At 39.9% G+C, this 17,139-nt stretch overlaps 1 protein-coding gene across 6 annotated transcripts in view; it reads left to right on the top strand.

Moving 5' to 3' along the window:
• Positions 1-17,139, top strand: part of LOC131676743 (filamin-A) — a 131,988-nt gene that overhangs the window by 77,400 nt on the left and 37,449 nt on the right. For all 6 annotated transcript variants that reach the window (XM_058956020.1, XM_058956021.1, XM_058956024.1 and 3 more), the window contains 2 exons: positions 2,405-2,584; positions 2,652-2,904. In XM_058956020.1, the coding sequence (XP_058812003.1) occupies positions 2,405-2,584; positions 2,652-2,904 (433 nt within the window). The remainder of the gene's footprint in view (positions 1-2,404; positions 2,585-2,651; positions 2,905-17,139) is intronic.

Here is a 17,139-nt window from a genome sequence, read left to right as displayed (position 1 = left end):
TAGATGTCAGTCTAAAGTCTAAAATATCTCCTATGTAACTAAACTGTGAAAGGTGTGTACGCTTACAACTTTAATCATTTGTACACCAGCCGATTCAGAAACGCATAATTTGAATATTGGCAATAATTTAACATCTGTGCATTAAAAGTAGTCCATTGAACATCGGTAACCTTGAAAATTTTACGAAAAATGGAATATTACCATTCCTGAGGCAGATTGTTCATGCAGAGCCGTCAATAGGAAGCACCTAAGTGGCTCAATCAAATACGAAAAGCTATAAATATATCTATAGAGGTGCCGCGTCCGTTTGAATCAGTTGTTACTCTTATGCCAAACGAGCAACATCATGACTATAATGTCCGGAGGGTACAATATGCAGTTGGCTCTGGTAGGTTATGTTAGAGCAGTTTCAGTTTGTTTCGAAAAGTTGCGAAACTAATCTATTACGATTCTTGGTAGTCAACACAAAAGTAATGCCATCTGATCAAGATATTGGTTTTCATTGTTATCACATGTTTGCAAGCATTAGTATTTTATATAATCAAATTCCAAAGGTATATTCGGCAACGTGGTATTTAATATAGCAGTTTAAAAGAGGAATTGAAACGGAAACAATCACATCCCCAGCAGAAGATTTTGATTTATTATTACGAACAATATTATTTCGAACTTTAACTCTGGTGTACGCTGCCGTTCTCTTTGTTGCTTCATTTGAAACAAGTTTAGAACTGTGTCTTGAATATATAAAGAGTATTCAGCACATACACTCAGGTTCGGTAGATTGAAGAAAATAATTTCGAGTCAAGTAACGACCTAAGGACACGTTCTGGTGTGGTCCCGTTTTAGATTCATAATTTTGATATTTACAAAATATAAAACTGAAAAGTTTGAAACTAGGAAATACAATCCCCAGCTGCAGCTTGAGCGGGTGTTCTTTTAAGTTTATAATTCATACCACGTCACGTCTTAATATTATGCCCTAATAAATCTAATTTTGTTCGGCTTGTAAAGACCTTCGCATTTGTTGAAGATGCATACTGAAATTTCAAAAGAGGAACTGCTACCATCCTCGACTAACCTGCTCAAATTCTCGTAAAAAACAGCGCCAACAATCAATCAAACTTCTATCCATCTCTACCAGAACCAAACCGCGTTCTACGATCTGTGTCATCGCAAATCATCCACGAACTGACGGCGCAAACACATTCCTTTACACGTGCCACTAATTCTTTAATGAACCAGACCAACAACGTGTTCACATAAACACTGTCATCAGGGAAGCTGTCCTGTCGGTAACGGTATTTACCAAGAACAATGCAGCGACACGCGTTCTGCTGCGGTGGCGGCATGCGCCGGCAGGATTGATGCAATGCAGTGCAAAGCGTACGTGACAATTAGTTTATTAATTAGCAGATTAACTCACTTCCATTCGACTAGCATGATGGCAGTAGGGAACATTTCACAGTCTACCTCTTTCACTTGCGATGCTTCGTTGAACCCACCAAAGCGACCGCCAGTCGACGTTTCAAACCTGTCTAAAAATAGACCCATTTCTCTGACCGGCTGTCAGTTTATTAATGGAGCTAATCTTGTGACCGTTTGTGTCTACGCCATCCCTAGGGATGTTCTGTTCTTTGCGGTTGCCTACGACCGCTGCTGACATCGGTTACCGACACGCGTCAATCAGCAACAACGTGCGGCGGTAATCGTCTACTTTCGGGCGTTTTTCCATGTACAAGTTTGTTGCCTGCTGCGGATGCAAGCAATTTCCAGACGCAATTTCCGTTTGGTCCGAATATTTCAAAATTCGCGGAGGCCCGCGACGTGCAAATGCCATACACATACACGACACCTGTTTTCGACACATCTCATTTAGCAAGGTATGGTAAACAGTTGCGGCGGCCCAGCACAGCACTAGCTCAGCGTGCATCGCCACACGGCATCCGACGGATGACGGATAGTGGCGATGGTGTAGTGGTGCACCATTTGATGTTGATATCTTGCTTCGTTTCATCCTGTCGCATGTCAACCGTCTGTTCAACAAGGGTTTAGCAAGGTTCCACTCTCGACGGACGATCGCTTGTATCCGCCCTAGCTGGGAAACGCAGAAAAACAGACAGTTCGAAAACTTGTTAACGACGTGATGAAAAGTCGGTATTGAGTTAATTTGATTTAAATAACCCGGGAAACCTATTTCCCGGCCGGTATTCAATCGCAAGCGTAATTACCACAATTTAGGCAAAAGATCCATGAAAAATCATGCAACAATATGAACTGAATGACTATTTCATAATCAATTTCCTCTATTCTCGCGATTCCAGGATAATTTTTGTATTTCAACCGAAAACCGACAAGAAATGGCAGCTCAAGTTTTATCACAAACTTCTACTTTTTTCCATTCCAGGCCGTTGAAAGCGTTGAAGAACAGGTCACCAGCAGTACCAGTAGTACGACCAAGACTTCATCGGCTACCGTTTCGGAGAACCAGCAGATCTACCAACACCAGGAGTCCTACGTCGAACAGGTATCCTCCGTGTCCAAATCCAAACAATTCCACCAACAGAAAGCCTGCGAGGAGTTCCTGGTAAGTCCTAACGATACATGTTCGAACCAGAGCTGGTAGCCTATATATAGCGTTGACTTACTTGCAGATTCGGGAACGACTAGTTAACGGCAAGTACGAAAACGGCCTCAGCAACGGGAACCACGTAAACAGTGTACACTCGGACGCCGTCAGCAGTCACGTAGCTAAGAGTACCAGTAGCAATAGTAGCGTAACTAGTACCTCAGCTACTGCAGCGGCTAGCACAACTTCCAATTCCATCAATACCACTAGCTCAGCCAACTTCCGAGACTTTCGGCTCGATCGATTGAATCTACCGCAGACAGGAGGTGTGGTGACCGGTAAGTACTGTTATTTATTTTGAACCACTTTGAATCAAATCGCGAACTTACAGTGTAGTGGGTTCGTTTCGGAAACTTCAAATCTATACAACCGACAAATGTCTCCACTGCTCATTCTCGATTTCCGCTGTATAATATTCAGTTTTTTGGGATGAACTTGTCTCCATTGTCATGTACCATTGTATTACATCCCCTTTTGTAATGACAGCTGTAACTGGACCATCACAGGACTTAATTAAGAGTAAAATTCGTATGTTAAGGCGCTTCCTGCTGAGTACATCCGGATTCCAAGTCTTATCAATTACAAAAAAACGCTGGGTTTTTTTTTCCAAAGGAACAGATTCCTTACCAAATCGTGAAAATAAACTTCAATCTGCTAGGAAGCCTGTCGCTATTTACGCAATTGTGGAATTTAAGCCCAGGATTTATTTGGAATCAACTTCGTTGCATAGGACTCATTGTCGATCAAGGCACACCCATCGAGCTTTGTCTGCACCGGATTGTATAGATTACGGACCCGACCTCTGGCCACTGTTTGTTGGTTCAGTTATTCCGCCAAACAATAACCCGAGATATTGGAATAAGTCTCAATTTTTCAGCCTAATAAATACAGCGTTCCTCCACATAAATTTCGCTAGTCTCTTTGGTTTTTGTCGTACCAGCATCTGCTAAATCCATCGTTGAGGGTAAATTTCACCTCGTTACTAAATACACGTTTGATCATTCGTCCCACAACTGGTACTTTTCAGCGAAAGCGAAACTGGCATTCTTGGGGCGGGGAAGAAATCGTAGAATAGGGTCATTTGTGTAAAAGATACATTAAGATCAACACTCAAAACCTAACGAATCCAACAGCTATACACAGGCAGATTTTGTTTTGCCTTGATTTCTGCTAATGATAGCTTCTAGTAGATAGCGACTTATGTCACATACATTTTATAACTTGGTCTCAGGAAAGAAGGATGTCCAAACCGCTTCTTTGTAGTACATATTTCGCCTATCAGCAGGTAGTTTAGCACTGGAATCTTGCTTATACGAGTCCTAATATTCTTCGTCTTAAAAGTTACTCTTCTTCATAACAGCTCAATATATTGTTTTTCGGCATTTTCCTGCAAAGTTCTGAAATTACACGTGGCATACATTAACTCTGATCTTCTTATTTATTATTTCTCGTTTAACCACTAGTCCTACCATTGCGAAAAAACATCGCAGCATCAATAAAATGACCCCTGTGAGATAAAATATTGATTTTTGGAAGCATAACTCAACAATGGTTCCAATTTAATGCGGACTAACGGCACTTAACTTGATCCATCTAATGATGTGTTTCTCATATATTGTAATATAAAAAATAATAATAGTTGTATGTAGCGATTTGCCTACTACTTGTGTTCAGTATACCTACCCGTCTGACCCTTTTTTACAGGGCGGCCAACATGCGCCTACATACTATCGTACATAGTACATAAAGAAACGGAACGAAATTTTAAAATATTTTAGCTAGGGAAGAGAGCGATGCCCATTTGTTGGCTTCCTCCTAGTAACGGTTGCGAAATATCGCCGGAATATACGGGAAACGTACACACCGTGAACGATCGCGGAAGCTACTAAGGAGGACCCTTGGTACGCTCTGCTTCATTATTCTTGTCGATTATCCTTGGAAGAACGATTGACTCGTTCGATTTATCCTCCACTGCGAGAACGAGTGGTTCTTCCAAGCGTTTCACTTACGAACACGGTAGGACAAAAGCATGAAAAAATATTACAATTTAAGGTTGGCGAATTTGTAGAATGTACAATCACAATTTTTAGAACGGAATATTTTTGTAAAAGTAATCTATTATAAGTAATCTATTTTGGTGCACGATAAAATTCAGTTTACAACTGAAGTTGTATTGCAACCGAAAATAACTGAATGAATGCGCTGCACTGGATTAATAAAGAACAAGGCAATCAATTGAAAACTTCCATTGAGTGTGGCGATCATGAATTAAAATTCGTTCCTTTCCCAAATTAACTCGGGTCTGTCAATATTCCTGAGTTCAGATCATTATCATTCTAATAAGATAGTAGCAAATGGAGTGAGTTAGCTGGGCAGCTTACTGTGCTCATTAATCACATAACAATTAAAAAGCGCACGACGAACAAGTGAGCACTTATTTGTGTACATGAAATTAAAAAATCTACTCAAAATTAAAGTCAAAAGGATATTTCTTTATTCTTCCCAAATTAATCACTGATTCGATCAAGAGTCGATCATTTTGCCCATCTCTAATTTAGACAGATTTCGGCAAAGTTAAAGAAAATTAATCATAGTGGAGAAGTGAAGCCGTTAGCCGTTGTCTTTGACATTTTTGTTCCCCTTATCTTCTTAAGTAGGTTTTCAACTAACATTACCTTCCCTCTAGCGATCGTAAGGCCAGGTGTACTGTGAACTATACTATTGCACAAAAAGATCTCACTGCATCAGTCACCCATAATGAGTGCGATCGTTTTTGCTATGCTATGCTATGCTATTTTGATTTAAACGGATTTCGCTCTTCTGATTCCCAGTGATCCCATCAGTTGTAGAGCTAGTGCTATGATCCTGCTGACACTGACAGTGCTGCAAATGTAGGGCTCAAACATACAACGACTAGCTTATTAAATAAGCCTCTTATGGTCAACCGCGATATATATTACACCTTAAGCTCACGGATTTCCTTTATACAGTTACATCATATACGAATTTCTATAAAAAATCACGTTCAATAGTTTAACCGTGGAAAGAAGCTTTGGTGTGCCTAACAACTTGCAACACGAGGTACGGCTACGCGTTGTCACCGCCCAATTTTGTTAAACTCAATCGGAATCCGTTAGGTTTGTAACTTGTCCAAATCGCTTCCTAAACATTGCCAACGTTGTGCTGATGTTGTGAGAATGGCATTAGAACACTCCTTTTTATCTGAACCTACAATTTCAAATACGCGGTTCTAATAGCTCACAAATCACGGTATGTACTTATCAAGACCAGATCCCCACGTGTCAGATCAGAAATCAAACGGAAAACCTAGCACAGAAAAAGCTAGTCCAGATTAATCGAATCCAGCAACCAACCTTCAACAACATTATACAAATCACAAACGATTGCCTAACCACTAGGTTTTGTTTAGCTAGCAACGAATTTCTGAAACTGCAAAGACTGCACCTTCTATCTCCAAACTGATAGCCAGTACCACCAGCGAAGGAACAGAAGCTCAATTTCATTAACCTGTTATGAGGTATATATGGCTATTATCTCAAATACAAATACAAAGAAGATGCATATAAGGTCGAAACCAATATTTTCGTTATGGGGGCCAAAATATGTACGATTGGAGTAACGGATAATATGATTTTATGAAAACTTTCGAAAGCAACGCTCTGATTCCTGTCCTGTCAAGTGTATTGCGTATGTCGCAGATTATTTGATTTGCTGAGTGGTTTCATTAGCTGATCATTTCGTACTTGGCGGGCGAGTGGACCAGATAAAAGTTCTAGTCGATGACCGAAAAAAAGAAGGAGGAGCACGAGGTGAAAGACCCTTATAAGATAATTGCCGCATTATTTCATTTCAGTCGGTCTTAAATTAGTGAAATGCCCCTAACTCGATACCCTTGCTGCGTTCCTTAGAACTAGTATGATAAAACAATTTATAAATTGATTTTTCTATAAGAATAAAGCCGGCCAAACTTGTGATTTTTATGATACTTCTTTAAAAATGGTATAGGATGTGCATTGAGGCATTTCGTTTTGTGAATTTCACCATTGAGGGAGCTTGTTGTTATTTTACCGCAGGTTCAAATTGCTTGTCAAATAAGGTATTTTGATGTTAATTTCGCAATTGTGATTGAGTATCAATCAACCCCTGAATTTTTTTTGCACGATGTGGTATACTCCATATTAGTACTTTTTCTGGCTGCTGCACTCCTGTCTTGGACTCAACAAAACAAAGGTAGTACGGCACTCATATGACATAAACATAAACATTTTTTGTGTATAACATGGGGGTATCGGTTAGTAAGGAAAGTTTCCAGCACTCCTTAATCTGTATCTCTGGAACCGTAACTGCGATAAAAGAAATGACGTAAAACTCAGTTTTTGGTTAGAACAGCAAACATCAAAATATAGGACAAATGAACATCCCAGATGACATCTCTCCCAATAGGCAAACCTGTCAATACTCTGATGTTTTGCAACTGCTCGAAAACCCGTTCGAACGACATGTGCAACTCGTAGAAAACTATCTCTTTCACGTGTATCCGTAAATTTATGCTAAAATTCCCGTCTAAGTTGGCACGTTTCAAACCGTTTGAAGAAACATGATAGTCCACAAGATGCCACACTTTTCCCAACAACTGACATGGATGACAGCCGCCGATTAGTGGTTGTTCGAACGGGTAAACTTAAGCTCGAAGACGTGCTAGCAACGATGGCGACCTTGAGCTGCCAAAGAGAGAATAATCAACGGATTCCTCACGGTCCGCAGCGAAAGACCCTTCCGCTCTCCTCATTCGAATCGGTGAATAATTAAATCTAATGAAAATTCTTTCACCGCCCATTACAGCGCCGACCATAGATGAAATGAAGAATGTGATTTAAAACCGTACAGTAATGTACGGAGCATCATGCGGACGAGGACAGTACTTAGTGATGGAGATCTTGCCGCCAAGTGTACGCGTGCCAGCTACGATTTGTGTGACAGTAGGGACGATTGGCAAGGCAAGAAATCAACCAACAATGTGTATGCTTTAATCCGTTGTTAGCACTACAGGTTTGAATGCCGGGGACGACGCTTGTGGGATAGCGGCAGGTTATTATTTATGGGTTCAATAGAGTGGAGGAAATTGTGAGAAGAGTTCGTATGTCACACTTAGTTATTTGTAACTTTACGGCAAGATTTAAATCCCCAATTTCAACATGTATCGTTGTTGTATACTGGAGGATTCATAAAACTTACTTTTCAAAACAAAACACTCATAATTCATACTCATAAGAAAATTGCCAGTTTGCAGTTTAATGTCTAATTCGTTTCCATTTTTGGGAATTCATAAGTCAGGTAATCTGCACTCGTTTCTAGCAGAATGTAGACAGAATATCTGTCACGGAACACTTGATTATCAACGCCTACAAGTGGCTTCCTTCATTTCATACTGTCGTTTTCTATTCTGTTTTCATAGAAACATTGTTTAACTACCATTCCAGTGATATTTTCCCTCAGCAAATATAAAACGCCTCACCAATCAAATAAATCCGTTGATTTCGTTCCATGTCTGAAATCGGAAATCCCACCTCCAAGCCGAAGTCTACGAACCGAAACTAGAGATGTCACTCGAAAGAGAGAAAGAAAAATCTATTTTTGCCCCCCTGTGGAATATTGTTTATTGGAAGCGACAAGAACACATGTCCACTCACGAAACATTTATTTCCATGGATTGTGATGCCCGGGTGTGCTCTCGCGTTGCCGCAATGGACTCAGCAAAGTGGCTCCGTGCTGCTGATCAATCTCGGCAACGAATGTCTCGGGTGAGGAATTTGCGGTGCGATATAAAAAATGAGATATTTTTACCGTCCGATTTTGTCATTGTGTGTACAGCTAGTTTCCAACACTCTTGTTGCCGGGAGTCAACAGCACGTGAAACAACGTCAAAGTTCAAAATGCCGATATTGAACTGGACCAGTTGTGCGTTCGTAAATTAGAAGCACCGTTTTTCTTTACAGTGTCCGGTGACAACCCCCTCCCCAAGGCACAATAAGCGGGGAAGGACATAAGGTCACACGCTTGTGTCCCGGCGTAACTGGCCGAATCACTTCGATGACAGTTTTATATCGTTACGTGATTTTTTCTGTTGTAGTAGGAGCGCTTGTTTTCCAAATTTTAAAAATATTTTCGCAACTGTTGATACCAACTTTCTGTTTTAATGTGACGCAAGATATCGAAAGTGCCGATTCGTCACCGAATCTGCACAAGTGTGCGTATGTTAGCGTGCTCTCAATCGTACACCGTCATAATTCTCCAGCGGTGCAATCGGCGATCGGTGGAAAACCGGGCAACCGGCAGCCAAATGGAAGCGCCGAAAATATTAATCTAGTGGATGGTGGAGGTGCGCACATGGCGTGTCTGGTGGAGGCGGACGGTCGTTAGTCGCGTAGTGCCTGGGATTGCTGCAAGGGGTGATATTTTTAGCTTCATGCAAATCCAATTCCAAACACTTATGCAGCCGTTGTGGGTTGTGGGTGATATGTGAGTGGACATATTCTAAACTTGTACAGTTTTGTTACGGTGTGACTTGCCTATGGCAGAACTAGGGATGGAGTGTCATGAATTAGTTGTTTTTGTCTGTATGGAATAGCCGGTCGTTGTGTCGAAAATATTAGCTGTGAATGAGATTAGGTATGGCGCTTTGGGCAGATAATAGGGTGTCACAATATTATCTTCACGGGAAATGGGATGAATTGGTAGATTATTTTACACAAATCATTTTTTATGTTTCTTCCTATGCTACGTGTGATCTCTATGGTCGAAAAAATGCCTGACTATGGATTGAGATCTTTATTTTTACACAAGCGTGAAAATTTGATCTAAGCGTAATCTTGCGATAGAAGATTTATATTAGAAGAATTACATTTCTCGTGTCATAACGTTATATTAATTTATTTTGGCGCCTTTAGTTTGGTTTCATAAGTCAAATTGTAGAATTCCTGTTTCAAACTGGGCTGATTACCGCACCCATCCCATTTTCGCGAGGGTAAGATTCAACTGAGAACGCCTCAATAGGCGGCCATCTAGGAAAACGAAGTTTTTTCTCACGCCGTTGGAAAAATCTTCATGAAAATTATTTGTGGCATTGGTAGAGTATTGTTGATTGATTTTCATGAAGATTTTTCTAACGGTGTGAGACAAAACTGCTGTTGGCCACTTTTCCAAGCTTTTTCAGCTGAACTTTAATATTATTCACGGTATCCCCAAACCAATGCCTAACATAGAAATGGAAGTAATAAAGAAAAAAGAGTACGGCTATACCAAAGTCACTCGAAAACATAAAAAGCACCAAACATTTAACAGTGAAAATCAAAGCTGCTCTATCGAAGACGACAGAGGCAAAATTAACAGATCCTGCTACTGTTGCAACTGGTAGGATTTCGCCACGATGATTGCACAAAAAATAGCCAGATACCGAATTGTTACTCAATCTTTCGTTGGACAAGCGAAACGTTAGTCATTGTGTGCTGGTAGGATTTCGCCGTTCGTAGGCCCAAACGGTGGTTGCACACCAGATATTGAGATGCAGCATTGCTGGTGTATACCGTACGTATGAGTCAGGCTGACAAAGAATTCGATAAAAAACCAAAATAATGCGTATTCTGAAATGTAATTAGTTTAAGTAACCACCATTGGGGCCAAGGGGTCTGTTGGTGACGGTACAACAAATAAACAAAATCATTTCATAAGATTCTCGAGCCGAATCACAACAATCTTAGTTACCAGCAATGCGTCTTTATTAGGATGAATACATAATGGGAAAAGGATTGAGTTAGAAAAATCCTTTTATGACCTTGATTTACCTTTGCGTTTGTTATGATCCTTCAGCAAGGAATAGTAGGATTTGAAAATTATATCAACATTGTATACTCTTAGAAAAAGCGACAATTACATTTGACGTAAAATACGTAGCGATGTCTGTCTGAATATAGGATTTTACATGTTCTGATTCGTAAAATTAAATATCGTGATTCTTATGGTGTGAAACTCAGACTGAATTATCTAGAAAAAAGCGACTCATATTTTTTTTTAATTATCACATGGTATCGAAACTGTCAACTTTTGAGGCTTAGTATCGTCGAGAAAGTTTTATAACATAATACAATGCATCTTTTTTAAAAAAATAATTTTGGCGTTACTTATATAAGGAAGGTATAGAAACCCTGAAATGTTGAAGGTTTTTTCCGAGTTCCGCTTGGCTGAGTCTTGTGTCAACCTGGTTCAACAAACTGGGACAACAACTGGTGTTTTGAATCCCCAACCCCCCCCCCCCTCCTTGCGCACGGGTCTGCCCCCTAGAAATAATTATGGAGAGGCAATTCTTCAAAAAATATTGATTGGTTTGCTGTCTTCAGCAAAGTTGTTGAGAATAATATTTCAAACAACTTTGTTGAAGACATAAGCGTTATATTTAAGATTTCGAAATATATTAGGTTATTTACTAAATAAAGCCTGTTAAAACAAGGTGTTCTAATATTAATGACAGCTCTTACATTTGTTAGATCTTCAGCAAAGTTCTTTAGAACAATAAAATTCTCATGTATGTGTATATAGCTTAAAATAAAAAAAGTATATTAAGACAATTGAAACAGTAACATACAACTTGAACGGTTCGGGTTCTAAAAAAACCATGTTGACAAAAAACCGATTTTCGAGGCGTTCAATGAACTGAGAATTTTTGCATGAAAAATGAACCGTTCTAGTACGCGAAATTGTCAGTATGAACAATTTAAAAAAAACTGAAGATCGGTCGAACAGTTAAGATTTAAGATTAAACTGCATTTCGAGATAATCACCAAGAGCTTCTAGAACCAGCATATATAACTTCTTAAGCTCCTGACTAGAGAAGGACAAACTGATTCATTTCTAAGAGCGAATCGTATTAGACTCACTCACACCAGAGTTTTGTGCATGGTTCCTATAAGTATTCTGCCAGGGATTTGCTCATGTTGGACTTCTGCCATAAAATGCGAGCGAAATCGATTTTGTCCTAGTTTTATTAGCCTGACAGGATGCGCACAGAAAGCTGAAAGGGCTGCTTAATCAAGGACTGATTAAAACCTTGCAGAATCATACCAGCGGATTTAATGTTTGGGAAACTTTAGAATCAACTAATTCCTTCTTACTTTTTATCTCGTTAAGATCAGAATGAACAAACACCATGTTAGTAAAGCGCAGGTCCTTAAAAAATAATTGTAATTCATTCGTTTTTTTTTAAAAGAGTCGTTTACAAAATTCGACAACAAACTCATGAACATTATTACGATCAGCGCGCCGTCGAACTTTCTGACAGGCTGCGATCTCTTCCTGCTCTTTTTCAGCTCCCGAGTAAGCAGGGTGACTTTCGCAGGTTCCAACATTTCAAGTACCGACTTTTCAAGAAGATTCTGTTGTACATAGCTATGTTATTTGCCGATTGTCCCTTTCTGTATTAATTGCCGCAGTTTTCGGGGTTATTTGCCGCCATACCAGGACTGCAATACCTAGCCTCGTGATGGGGCTGCCATCTTGGATATAGCTGACGAGACACCGCATTATAGCAGCCCGCTCGTGGACAGACGCTTTTTTTAGCCGCTCTTAACATTAAAAATTGACGCTTTTCCATTTACCCCTTCCCTGACAGCATACGACCAAAAATCCCACCGGGATCTGCTGCTCGGTCTTCACTAACCTCCATCTTTAAATTTTCCGCTATATAAGTTGATATTGTTTCTATAACATTGGTGGATATCTAAATTAAGAACTATATTCATAAAAAACAAACATATTCAGGAAAGTGTTACTTAGCTTCAGGAAACTTGCATTCTTAATAAAGAAATTATTCGCTCTATGATGAATAGCACTATACGCCAAACAATTTAAGTGTGCTTTTTAAAAACTCAAAATAGAGATATGATGTCTTCGGCAAAGTTGTTGAGAATGTCATTTGAAACAACTTTGTTGAAGACATGCCAGCTTTTTGTATGCAGTATATTGAGAAATCGAAATTTTCATGAATCATGAATATTATGAATGATTTTCTCAATATAACATTTTTATTATAACAGAGTCATATCAGGGATAAAAGTTTGTATTTCGTTGTTCTAAAAAAACTGTGCAGAAAATCAAACAGATTTAATAATTTTGTGGAAACACAAATAGCTTCATGAGTCCGATCTTTATTATACTCATAATATCAGACACCTGGCCACAATTTTCGCAGAACTCTATAAAATCGTGATTTTTTGTGCATTTATGAATGGATTTTTTCCTCCTGGAATATCACGAATATGAATCTGATTACAGCTGACTCATCGGTTTGAAAGAACCGTTGTATCCAAGCATTTGCGGGAATTATATCATGTGATCCTTCACGCCCACATTCAGCTCGAATCACCAACAAAGTGCCAACGAATAGAATAAGTTCCACTTCCGTTCGGAGATTAAGTAGAGAAGAAAAAAGGAACAGTCACATTCACTCACATGAACAAGCCGACTCGTTCTCAATAAAAATCGATGATTTGAAGGTATATTTTCTGTCGCCCTCGCTCTCTTGCACGGAGTCATTAATTATAGGTATTATGACTTATTATTAGGACTGCTTGAAATGAAAACAAAACAATTTCTCCTAACTTTTCACCGCCGGACATGACAACATTCTCGCGACAGGGCAGATGTTGCAATCGGCCGAAAGAGAGAGAGAGAGAGAGAGAGAGAGAGAGAGAGAGACGATAGATCCGCTACTGATTAACCCACGGCGAAGGGATCTTGTCTTTTGTGGTGATGGCAAGGGGAAGAACCCATCGTATGTGTCCGGCTAGGATTTATGGCAATCGGTGCTGCTCTGACGCATCGATGAAAAATACGCTGCCTCTATTCTAGAGCGCTAGAGAGAAGAAAAAAACATGTGTCCCGAGTGTGGCTTGACACATTTATTCGCTTTCCATTTTCCAGTTGGGGCGAAAGAGCGCGAAGCATATTCAAGACACTGAAGACATTTTATTTTTAATCATGAAAACAGGTGTCTTACAACACCGACTGAATGCTGATGCTCTCCATGGGAGGAACCAACGGGCGAGCTAATTTGTGAGTTTTTGCACAATCTTTTTTTCGGTTTATGAAATTCCTTTGATGAAAAAATAAGAGTACGAAAGCACACGTTGAACGATGGCCAATGTGGCGCCGAAAATTCCACCCTGCTGCCGAGATGGATGATGGATAAACAAATAAAAGTCTCTTTCTGATTTGGGAAGGACAAGTGTGCGTCAGCCATGAGAGCTATGCTTTCGGTCGTGACTTATTTTCCAATCGTTCCAAAAAATTTCTGTAGCTGGCCGTACAAATAGGAACTTGATATAGAAGGGACTATTTGAGGGCGTATTGGTGAAAAGTCAACAGTATTTCTATTAGAGAGGAATACTATCGCATACAAATTGCAAAAATTCAATATTCCACGCAAAATACGTATTTATTTAGAAGATCCGCGTGAATGACGCTTAAAAAGAACTGTGTTAGACTCCATTTTAGAACTGGGGATGCAAAGCACAAAACAATCCATATTCCTTGAGATTTGGAAACTTTCCCAATATGAGACGAAAAAAAAAAAAAAAAAATGGAAGATAACAGTCCACCCATACTGCACATATAACACTTTTCTTTCTGCATTATGATTAATTTCATCAAAGACAGAATATATGTAGCTCCCATTGTTACGGAGATATACAGGGCCTGATTCTCACAGCCTTTCTAGTCACTAGGTGAGGCAACTGATAGGGAAACAAATCGTATTTTTCTAGTCGAATGCTTGTAAACAAAATGTTTAACCAACGTCATTAACATAACATAACTCTTCAGCATTATTACCCATTATATAAGTAACTTTATCGAAGACACCAAGTCCCTATGACTCGACAACAACTTTTACGAAGATACCTGCAATGTGCTTGCGACTTTTGTAACATTTTAAATCTTGTAATTGCAGTGTTAGAAGGTATCCTGTACTAAAAATAAACCGTACTAAAAAGTACCCCTTTGTTATCTTAGATCAATGAGCTAACCTTGGTTTGAGGCCTCAAGTTTTCCTGAAAAGTTTACTGCACGCTAAAAGTGAAATTGTTGCTTTATTAACAGCGTATGCTAGGTGCCAAATCAAATTCAGTTTTATTGACTAGGATAAGACTTAGATGTTACGCTTCTTGAATGTATTTTTTTACATAGAGTTAGGGGAATCAAGTTTAATCATTTGTGCACTTTAATATTATTAAACCAATGTTTTCAGATCCTTTTTCATCGATTGATCTGAATCTGATGCCTTCAATAATTATATTTATCATTCTCGAATAACAAGCTTATCGAGAAAACTAAAAATGGCAAAAATAGACTCTTACCGTCCGAAGAACAGTTAGATATTTTAGACAAGGTTTTCTGGAACAAAAACTCAAGAAACTGTTAATATTAACAAATATCTAAACAATATTCCAATACAGCGTTAACATGCCCCAATCGACAGTTCCGACTCTGGCGATCTGCGGTTCGCAATAACATAACAAACACATCGGAAATTACCACTGCCATCTGAACGATACTACAGGTGAGTCAGCCACCACACTGACTGGCGGACGGAATGGGCGTTCCGTTGGTCGAAAACAAATTTCTACACGGCCCAACCGTTGCCAAAATCGTATGATTACATGCTCCGTGCCGAGTCGAGTCGGATGCTGCTGCTCTTCAGTTTTCCCCTGATTTGATCTACATTACCCACCGATCCATCGGAAAATGGCGATAGAAATGGAAACGTTCGGATATCAATTAAAGCTTGCCAGCAGCACTTCGTGGTAGGGATCCTTTTCGCTATGGTTGCGATGCGAGTACCGGATGGTATGGAACCGTTGGAATGACGCCTGCGCAACCTCTCTGAACAGGTGTGTGCTACTCTCTGGGCATGCTTGATTTTTCGCGCATCGTGATCGGATGAGAACGATGATGATGCTGGTGATCATGATAGTCTCTGAATTGATAGTCCAACTGTCGTATGAACGGGTGTATGGAAACGCTTCAGTCCGTTTCAGCCTGACTCATCTGTCAGGAGACTGGCACCGCTTGACGACAATGTTCGAATGCTAACCTGCAAAATCTACAGGTTGAAGAGTGTCTCCAGCGGTTAGCGGGTAAAATTTACGATCGCAGGCAGTATAGTCCTGCTCGGCGGCGAGCTCTGTTAGCAGAAAGGAAAAGCTGTTTGCGTCGGATTTTGGATTGAAAGACTAATAAAAATAACTCAAATCTCGGCAGGAACAGCTGCAATTTTCAATGTCACCGCTGCACAGGCGGAAGGTAGTGTGACAGTCACAAGTAGCAAAGCTACGTGCATCAAATTCCTTTGCCGCTTGACGTAAGAGTTTTAGACTCAGTCAATACCCCGGCAGTCGTCGGGAATAGCAGGAAGGAAATATACCGCAATCATGTGTAGGACACTTCTAGTTCTCCCCCGCTTTGCTCCACGAAAAATCGAGCAGGCAAAACTCGACGAAAGCGATCACGTGAAAATGTGAATCACACCTCTTTTGACTCGTATTGGCGAAGTCTTAGACGAACCATCACCAAATACGGACTGCTTTCAAGTTCTGGCCGGACTATTCGAAGGAAAATGAAAATAGCCAAGAAAACGCTAGTTTTGTGCCTTAAGTTGAAATATAAAGTTCACTTTAACGGGCTCACGTACATTCAAATTTGATATCGACGATCGCGTAAAGTTTTAAGATCAGAGACTTTTAGATAATCGTAAACTTTCGTGCAGTTGGCTAATACGGTACGATCATAAAAAATTGGACATTTTGGGGAACTATGATTTTGACTAGAATATCATGCAAAACGTAAAGAAACAAACGTAAAAGCGACCGAGTTATTAATGCAAAAGAAAGAAAGATAAAATAAGGTAAGATAAAATGCGCTTTTTTACATGTCCTTGAATGCAAATTTCAGTGAATTGTGACGCTCCTTTTATGTGCGTCTTGCAAGATGTAAATATTTTTAGGTATGCCTGGTCGCCCGCGCCTCATTATCGTACACTGCAATAGGGAGAATCGGCGATTTGTGTTTTGTGCGCGTCGATAGGCTACGGGACTTTAGCCGACGCAAACCATCGAATCGCAGCCACAATACGCCTTTTAACCTCGCTACTAACATCGTTATCACTAGTGTTCCAAGATACATTAATTCGTCAACAAACTCGTACCTCATCAATTTTAACCTCGGAACCAACATTGTTCGGACTGTAGCGCTTTCTATCAGCGTCCTTTGTCTTGTCAGAGTTTATAATCAGTCCGGCACACGCAGCCTTCCATTTAAACGGCACAAATGCCTCTAGTACTGCTCTGCCATCTACGCCAATGATGTCGATGTCGTCCGCGAAGCCAAAAAGCATGTGAGAACTCAAGACTGTAGTCGTTCCTTTTTACATCAAATTTTCGTATTGT

Source organism: Topomyia yanbarensis, chromosome 1 (assembly GCF_030247195.1).
Source record: "Topomyia yanbarensis strain Yona2022 chromosome 1, ASM3024719v1, whole genome shotgun sequence".
In the NCBI taxonomy this organism is placed as follows: domain Eukaryota; kingdom Metazoa; phylum Arthropoda; class Insecta; order Diptera; family Culicidae; genus Topomyia; species Topomyia yanbarensis.
The sequence above is the reverse complement of the archived record's forward strand: the minus strand, read 5'-3'. Positions and strand labels throughout refer to the sequence as shown.